Source organism: Sinocyclocheilus rhinocerous, unplaced genomic scaffold (genome assembly GCF_001515625.1).
Source record: "Sinocyclocheilus rhinocerous isolate Xijiao unplaced genomic scaffold, SAMN03320098_v1.1 scaffold1870, whole genome shotgun sequence".
In the NCBI taxonomy this organism is placed as follows: domain Eukaryota; kingdom Metazoa; phylum Chordata; class Actinopteri; order Cypriniformes; family Cyprinidae; genus Sinocyclocheilus; species Sinocyclocheilus rhinocerous.
The window spans coordinates 1,530-10,791 of NW_015664009.1; the positions used below are offsets into that span (position 1 = coordinate 1,530).

The 9,262-nt window shown below is 41.8% G+C and overlaps 1 protein-coding gene across 1 annotated transcript in view; it reads left to right on the top strand.

The window, feature by feature from the left end:
• Positions 1–9,262, top strand: part of LOC107729088 (alpha-2-macroglobulin-like) — a 29,852-nt gene that overhangs the window by 97 nt on the left and 20,493 nt on the right. The window contains exons 2-17 of the mRNA XM_016539448.1: positions 63–296; positions 405–617; positions 716–865; positions 1,734–1,859; positions 2,024–2,117; positions 2,863–2,986; positions 3,314–3,539; positions 3,610–3,736; positions 3,814–3,935; positions 4,034–4,085; positions 4,168–4,251; positions 4,364–4,540; positions 4,650–4,725; positions 8,197–8,353; positions 8,438–8,512; positions 8,626–8,799. Of these exons, the coding sequence (XP_016394934.1) occupies positions 63–296; positions 405–617; positions 716–865; positions 1,734–1,859; positions 2,024–2,117; positions 2,863–2,986; positions 3,314–3,539; positions 3,610–3,736; positions 3,814–3,935; positions 4,034–4,085; positions 4,168–4,251; positions 4,364–4,540; positions 4,650–4,725; positions 8,197–8,353; positions 8,438–8,512; positions 8,626–8,799 (2,211 nt within the window). The remainder of the gene's footprint in view (positions 1–62; positions 297–404; positions 618–715; positions 866–1,733; positions 1,860–2,023; positions 2,118–2,862; positions 2,987–3,313; positions 3,540–3,609; positions 3,737–3,813; positions 3,936–4,033; positions 4,086–4,167; positions 4,252–4,363; positions 4,541–4,649; positions 4,726–8,196; positions 8,354–8,437; positions 8,513–8,625; positions 8,800–9,262) is intronic.

Genomic DNA, 9,262 nt, shown 5'->3' on the forward strand with positions numbered 1-9,262 from the left:
TGTTTAATCAGTTAATGTTTTGATTACATGAAAATATTGGCACATTCTTTTTTTTTTTCCAGGCAAGCGTGTATCCAACGTTTCACCATTATGGTTACAAAACACCTTTCTTCTCTACTGATAGAAAAACAGTTCAGCTTTTCCGGGCTGCCACTCCATACACCCCAACATTAAGTGAACTAATTATAGAGAATATTGAGCAACTATTAAAGTGTGATGCTGAGTTTACAGTGACCATCAAGTATTATTTTATTGGAGAGACTGCTGAAGACTTCAAAACTGACATTGTCTATATGGTGAGAACATGTGCAGTATGTACATTCTTACACTGATGACTTCATTGTTTGTTAACAGTATGGCTGCACTGGTCAGTTTGTCATCGGAGTGTCATCTGTCTGCTTCAGGTCATGTCCAGAGGAGTGATCGTTCATCATGGATATGAGAAGGTTGAAGTGAAGTCTTCTAATGGAGCAGCAAGTGGCACAGTGTCGTTCAAACTGTCTGTTGGTGCAGATCTGGCTCCTGCAGTGCAGATTCTGGCCTACTGTGTTCTGCCCAGTGAAAATGTTGTTGCTCGTAGCACAAAATTTGACATTGAAAAGTGTTTCAAAAACAAGGCATGTAAAAAAATTAAAAAAAAACATCTGCCCATTTACACAATCACGGTAATTCTGGTTCAATACTAAAATGACACACCCTACTGTTGTCGTCACAGGTTTCTCTGCAGTTTTCTCCTGCTAAGGCAGTTCCTGGTGAGAAAAACACTCTCCAGCTCTCAGCTCAGCCTGGTTCACTGTGCGGCCTCAGTGCTGTAGATAAGAGCGTCCTGATCCTGAAGCCAGGAGAACGTCTGGATACTGACAAGGTGTAAATGCTTCAAGATTCTAGTGCCTACTATGTTCCTCATTATTGTTTAAGGTGACTTGGGTGTTAAAGGGATAGTTCACCCAAAAATTATCCCAAGATTTACTCACCCTCAAGCCATACTAGGTGTATATGACTTTCTTATTTCAGACGAATATAATCAAAGTTATATTTAAAAATATCCTGGCTGTTCCAAGTTTTATAATGGCAGTGGTTAGTGCTTCCGCTAACTGTCGTGCATGCGTCAAACAAAAACAAAACACTGGTCATAAATTAGAAGTACAAAATAAGGATTTGTAACGAAAAATGTCGGAGGATTTCGATATAAGCCAAGAGGAGACTGGTTTTCTTTTGTTGTAAACAAAACTTAGTCCTTGAGAGACTAGCATATTCTCACCAGAGCTTACGCTACAGCTATCATCCGCTGGAACGCCACTCTCTTGTGAATGTGCGTAGGACAGTTAGTGGAAGCTAGAGATTACTGTTTATAAAGTTGTACATATGGATATTTTTCGTACTCAAATGCATCGATTCACTTCAGAAGGTTTTTATTAAGCCCCTGGAGCCGTGTGGAGTACTTTTTTATGATGGATGGATGTACTTTATTTTGCTTCAAAATCTTGACAACTATTCACTGCCATTATAAAGGTTGGAAGAGCCAGGACATCTTTTAATATAACTCCAACTGTATTCGTCTGAAAGAAGAAAGTCATATACACGTAGGACGGCTTGGGGGTGAATAAATCATAGGGTAATTTTCATTGTTGGGTGAACTATCCCTTTAAACCTCATTTTCTTTCCCACCGCAACATAAAGATTAAGAGGTACCCTGACATGAATTATTTAGTGTGAATGTGCTCTCATTACAGATCTTCAATCTGCTGCCAGTGCAATCAGTGTCAGATTATCCTTACAGCGTTGAAGATGAGCAGGAGTGTCTGCATGTGAGACCCCGTCGAGCTGTACTGACAGACAACGCCTATGAATCCTTAAAGGTAAGAAGTGGATTAATATGTGTAAAAGTGCAGAAGATTAATTGAGTACCTACATGGATAAATATATCAATGCATGTGCTTAAAATTCCTGTTATTCTGACAGCTACAAAAATTTGTATTTTATTTATATTACATTTAATGTGGTTCATTTTGCTGTTTGACAGAGTGTGGGGCTGAAAATGGCAACAAATTTGGCTGTGCGAGTCCCTAAGTGTCTGTCATACAAGGGCTTGACTTATCACAGATATGAAGATATAGGTAATATCTATGAGTTCATTAATGCATGCATTTGCTATCAATGATTTAATATGACTGGAATTCACCATTATTAAGCACTTTTTCATAATGGCACTGCAAGAGCACAAATGACTCTTTGTTTTGTGACATCTGTCTGATCTATAAAGTTATTTAAATCAGCAGTTCTCAAAATTTGTGACATCAAGGTACTAATTGCAAGAGATACACCTCCCAAAATGTAAAGGATCATTTATTCTGTGAGAAAAGTGTGAAATTATAAAGACAATATGTTTAAGTTTAATGTATTGGCTTTTATATTCTTATTATACTTATTATTATAAGTATTTACAAAATACTTTGTATTTTGTTGACATTGTATCTGTTTTTTCACACTATTTGATGTTAGCTGTACAAACCTGAAATGATTTTTTTTTCAATTCAACTTTATTTATAAAGTTATACATGATTTATAGGCCCCTTGATAAAAAAAAACTGATTTAAATTTATTAGCATATTACAAAACATTTAGAAATAAATAACAGTATAAACAGTAAAAGGGAAAATATCATCATGGTTGAAATGTTGTCATTATAAAAGAATATACTGTAGGTAGTTTTAATGTTGTGAACACAATGTTGTGAATATAGTTTAGATATTTCAGAAAGTGTATAATGTGACAGAGATACGAGACAGTAGTTCTGTACTAAATTGCTACAGTACATGTTCTGATTCAGGTATCACATCATATCGTGTGCTTTTTTTGTAGGGATGCTTGTGTATTCCAGTGAATCTGGTATAGCGTTTGATTTGAATTATGAAGATTCTTCAGTTGAAGTGACAGTTCGTACTGTCTTTCCTGAAACATGGATTTGGCAACTTGCTGCAGTTGGGTTAGTGACAATGTTGTTATCTGTCAACATCATTTAACATCATATTAAAACCACAATACCTGTAATGCTTCTCTTGGCACTGTGCATGCAATGAGATTGTGTTCAGAATACATAAATGCACATGTAAACGAATATGTGAATTGGATTGCAAAGTTTAGGGTTCATATAAACAGAACTTTCATTGGATTCATTCGGACTGACGAAAATTAGACATACTAGAGACCTACTATGAATCAGATTATCATTGTTTTATATCTGTGCTGAATGTTGTAAAAACAAAACAGCATCTTAAAAGTCTAATCAAATACTGTTGTAATTTCAACACAGGGACTCTGGATCAGCTCAGGTTCCTGTCACAGTTCCTGACACCATCACCTCTTGGGACACGGAGGCCTTCTGTCTGTCCTCCACAGGTCTGGGTCTGGCTCCTCCTGCTCAGCTGACAGTTTTCCAGCCCTTCTTCCTGGAGCTCTCTCTGCCTTACTCCATCATCCGTGGGGAGATCTTTGAGCTGAAGGCCACTGTCTTCAACTATCTGTCCAAGTGCATCATGGTGAGACTTCAGACTCAGTCTTATCCAATCATATCAAATATGCCACTAATCATGTGTGTTTGACTGACAGGTTAAAGTGACTCCAGCTCCTTCCTCAGACTACACTCTCAAAGCCTCCTCTGATGATCAGTATTCATCCTGTCTGTGTGCTAATGGAAGAAAAACCTTTAAATGGATCCTCACTCCTTCTGTTCTTGGTGAGTTTTCCAGTCTGAATCATTGTTTCTCAGTGTTTGTGTCTGTTGTATCTTCACATACATGTCTTGTGTTGTAGGAGTCTTGAATATTACAGTCAGTGCAGAGGCAGAGGCGTCCCAGACTGTGTGTGACAATGAGATTGTGAGCGTGCCAGAGAGAGGACGCATTGACACAGTCACACGAAGTCTGCTTGTACAGGTCAGCGCACATCAAACGGCTCTCAGACATAATTTCTCTATGATCCTAATGCTGCTTATGTCAGTATGATGTGTTGATGTTACTGTTTTATTCTGCAGGCTGAAGGAACTGAGAAGACAGAGACCTACAGCTGGTTACTGTGTCCAAAGGGTTTGTCTGCAGACAATATTTAGCATCATATAGTGTTTCTCTGCTGATCACTGATGTGTGTTTCTGTCTCTCTGGTTCATAGGCAACAGTCTCTCAGAAGAAGTGAATCTGACTCTTCCTAAAGATGTGATAGAGGGATCAGCCAGATCCACTGTTTCAGTCATTGGTAACATTTACATACACAAGCAGAAATAAGTAAATTAGTATGGAAATTAGTACATATACAAGCAGAAATTGGATTTCTAAAATGTAGTGTATTATTTGTGTTTGGTTTGTAGGAGACATATTGGGTCGTGCACTGAGCAATCTTCACGGATTACTACAGATGCCGTACGGCTGTGGAGAACAAAACATGGCTATTCTTTCTCCCAATATTTACATTCTGCAGTATCTGGAAAACACAGAGCAGCTCACCTCAGCCATCCGAGAGAGAGCCACCGGCTTCCTTAAGAGCGGTGAGAGAAATCAATCATGTTAAGAGAATACTGAAATACTGAGAAATTAAGTCACAATACATTTGACTTCAGAAACACTTGCTCAACCCAGAATGTTTAAACTCAACAGGATACCAGAGACAGATGAACTACAGACATATTAGTGGTGCATACAGCACATTTGGACACGGAGATGAGAATACATGGTAAATATTTGTAACTTTTCACTCTCACCTTTTTCCTACATAGTTACAAAGTTAAAATTTGTATTTTTACTTTACATAGATGGTATTTAGTTTCAACAATTTATGTATAGACTGTCAAATGATTAATCGCAAGTAATCACCACCTTTTATTATCCAAAATAAAAGTCTGTGTTTACATAATATATGTGTACTGTGTATATTTATTATGTATATATAAATACACACATACATGAATAAATATAAAGGAGTAGTTCACTTCCAGAACAAAAATTTACAGATAATGTTCTATAATATATAAATATTTTATACATAAATATAGCATAATTTTCTTAAAGCTGCTGTTATGTGGGGTAGCTGGAGGAAACAGGCTGAGGCGTGGATCTAGGTGCAGGTAGTTTAATAAGACGACAAAGTGAACAAGAAACAGGAAACACTGGGAACAAATAACCAAAGCACGGGTAGAAACGACACCAATAACATTCAACAACTGATAAAGCACAAGTGAAACACAAGGGCTAATTATACACAGTAGAACACAAGGAACCAATGAGTTACTATGGAAACTAACAAGGAGTGGGTGTGGTCCAATGAGTGTCTATGGCAACTAATGAGGGTAGCTATGGAAACAAACAAGGCACACAGCAGACAGGGGCAAAACACACACAAGGAACAGGTGACATAGCCCCCACCTAAGGAGCGGATTCCAGACGCTCCAAAAACAAAAGACAAAACATATGCAACAAAAGTCCAGGAGGGTGGTGGAGCGGAGGCGGAACAGGTGGAGGGAAGGTGGGCCAGGCTCATGGGGTGGAAGAGGTCCTGGAGACTGAGGTGGAAAAAGTGACCAGGGCAGAGCAGGCAGTGCGGGAGGCCAGGGTGGAGCAGGTGGAGCAGAACAGCACCAGGGCGGAGCAGATAACCACCACAGCAGAGCAGACAGGAGCAAAGATCACCACGGGGGAGCAGATGACCACCACAGCAGAGCAAATAACCACCAATGGGGAGCCAATGAGGCAGGTGACCACCAAGGTGGATCAGGTAGAACTGAAACAAAGATCACAGAGAAGTTAACAGCGGCCTCCTTGGCCATAACAGGACAGTCAGAGGGTTTAAGGCCGCATCAAGGCAGACACCACAGTTAGTGGACATTGAGTGTTTAAACTAGAGGTCTTCACGGGTCCACTTGGATCCGAAAACCCGAGGTCCGACCCGAGACCCGAGCGGGTTCGGGTCCAAAATTTTTACGAGTGCTTCGGACATGGGTCGGGTTCGGTATTAGCGGCCTCGGGTCTTGGGTAATTTAAAATAAATGTGTTTTTTTTCAAGTGGACCCGATAAGACCCGAATTCTTTTAAACTATCCTGAATGTGTACTTGCACGTTCACGTTAAGTGAGGAACGCACATAGAAAAGGAGCATACGTTTGTAACCTCGCCAAAAGAAATCCATCTTACAGATATGAGATCCATCAGGAAAATTCACTCTCTTCATTACGCTGCGTATTCATGCAGGGCTTTTCTTTTTTTGTGTGCAGAAGCCTTTCGCCAGAGATTAGGTTGCAGACAACACTAGCGAAGCCATGAGTTATGCTATGATCATGAGTAATACTTTAGTTTAGCTATGAAAAGCTATCGATTAAATTTTTATCAAACTATCACGTTTATTTTTCAAATCCACTGGTCACAACTGAAAGTCGAACTCAGAAATAACTTGTATCCATCAGGCAGGCAATAATATAAAGTAATAACCAAATTAAATACATGTTAAATAAATTAAAGTAATGGAGAAGCGGCCAAATCAGTCAGCAGAACGCCAGGATTTTCCTGACTGGCTGCATGGCGTTTACGTATCAATGGCGTTTACGTTCGGGTCCAGTCGGGTTCGAAAATAAATGCAGTCGGGTCGGGTCGGACTCGGGTCTAATTTCATCGGGTCTGTCTCGGGTTGGGGTTTTCTTTTTGAAAAAATAATTTATGCACGTCGGGTTCGGGCAAGAAGTGATTCGGGTCGATTCGGGTCGGGTGCAGATTTTAGGACCCGAGAAGACCTCTAGTTTAAACCCAGCCTCGGTAGCCAAAACAGAGCCATCCGGGGACACGAGGAGTTCAGAAATGGCCTCTATGGTAACAACCAAGCCGTTAGGGGATGCAAAGTGTTCAGTAGTAGCATTCATGACCATAACGGTGGCATCTGGGAACACAGAGAGTTCAGAAACAGCGTCCATGGCCGTAACAGAGGCAACAGAGAACACAAAGAGTTTGGAGGAGGATGCCGTCACTGTCTTGGAAGAAACAGGCTAGGTGTGCACAGCCCAAACACACAAAATGGCTGTAGCCATCAGAGGGAGAACAGAGAACAAAATGTCTACTTCCGAGACGTTGCGGGCGGCGAACTAGAAAGTGCTGAGGCTGGCGAGCTAGAGTGCGTATCGGCCGGCGGGCTTGAGAGTGCTGAGGCCGGCGGGCTTGAGAGTGCTGAGGCCGGCGAGCTAGAGTGTGTAGCGGCCAGCGGGCTTGAGAGTACTGAGGCCGGCGAGCTAGAGTGCGTAGCGGGTAGTGAGCTAAAGTGCGTAGCGGCCGGCGGGCTTGAGAGCACTGAGGCTGGCGAGCTAGAGAGCACTGAGGCCGGCAAGCTAAAGTGCGTAGCGGCCGGGGGGCTTGAAAGCGCTGAGGCCGGCGAGCTAGAGTGCGTTGCGGCCAGCGGGCTTGAGAGGGCTGAGGCCGGTGAGCTAGAGAGAGCGCTGAGGACGGAAAGCTAAAGTGCGTAGCGGCCGGCAGTCTTGAGAGTGCTGAGGCCGGTGAGCTAGAGTGCGTAGCGGCCGGCAGGCTTTAGAGTGCTGAGGCCGGTGAGCTAGAGTGCGTAGTGGCCGGCAGGCTTGAGAGTGCTGAGGCCAGTGAGCTAGAGTGCGTAGCGGCTGGGGGGCTTGAGTGCGTAATGGCTGGCGAAGGCCTTGGGATGCCGGCTGCTCGCACAGATGTCAGCGGCAGGTCCGCCATACTGGACACCAGTCTCATCCGCCCCAAGTCGGGTCCAGTAGCAGAGATAGTGCAGGCAGTTAACATTAGTGATGGCCCAAGCTCCGTGCAAACCGTGTTTCTGGCTTATCCTGAATCAATACAGTACACCTATAATAAGCTTTTATATTCAGACTATTTTAGACTGGTTCTGGTAGTAACTCCTGCAGAATAGCCCAGTATCTGCATGACCCATTATAGACATAAACAGAAAGAAAGTAGCTCCGGCTACAATGTTCTTCCGCAAGATGCATTCGGTTCTCTTTATTTCTCGCAAAAAGTTACAGACTGCAGCTTTAAATATACACATGCATGCATAATAAATATACACAGTACATACACGTAAACACAGACTTTTATTTGGGATGTTATTAATCGCAATTAATTGTTTGACAGGCCTAATTTAATCAACTGAAACAACTAATGACATTATTTAAATGAAAACTTTCAAACACCAGGTTGACTGCCTTTGTCCTGAGGTCTTTTGGCAAAGCACAGAAATACATATTTATTGATCCACAAATTATTCAGAGTGCAAAGGAATGGTTAATAAGCAGACGGGATTCAGACGGCTGTTTTATCCAACAGGGAAGACTGTTCAACAACAGAATGAAGGTGTGTTATCACTAAACATTATCACAGAAACAATTCCCTTCTATCACAAAAATATTTTCTTTGTTCCTCTAATATATATTCCAGGGTGGAGTGAATGATAATGTGACCATGACTGCCTACATTACTGCATCACTGCTTGAACTGGAAACTCCAGTCACAGTAAGTTAATCTGGTAAATTAAAGTAAGGAAACTCATAGAAAAATACTCAGTATAATCTCATAGAAAAATAATGCTCACAGCGGCTGTTTCTCTGTGTTTTTTTTCTTCTCAGGATCCTGTCGTTACTAAAGGTTTATCATGCTTGAAGTCCGTCATTGAGGATGTCAAAAACACTTACACCACTGCTCTGCTCACCTACACTTTCAGTCTGGCTAGAGACGCGGACACTCGACAGCAGCTTTTCAAGAAACTGGAGGATGTTGCTATTTCAGAGGGTAAGAGATTTGTTTCTGATGACTTTCTGTTGTCCTATATGCCTATACTTTTTTTTTTGGTCATGCTTGTTGAATTACTGGTGTCTCTTTTGTCCATGTGTCCTAAAGGGTCTCGTCTCCACTGGTCTCAGTCTGCATCTGCTGATGACTCTGATTCTCTGGCAGTGGAGATCAGCTCATATGTGCTGCTAGCTGCTCTCACTGCAGATTCACTCACTTCAGCTGATCTGGGCTTTGCTAACAGGATTGTCAGCTGGCTTGTGAAGCAGCAGAATGCCTATGGAGGATTCTCCTCCACACAGGTGACCCAAACTACTCAAATCAAACACATGATTGCTGAATAATGGGTAAAAATCACATTACTGAACACATTAATTTCTCAGGACACAGTGGTGGCTCTTCAGGCTCTGTCTTTGTACGCCACCAAAGTGTTCAGCTCTGATGGCTCCAGCACAGTGACTGTACAGTCAGCAG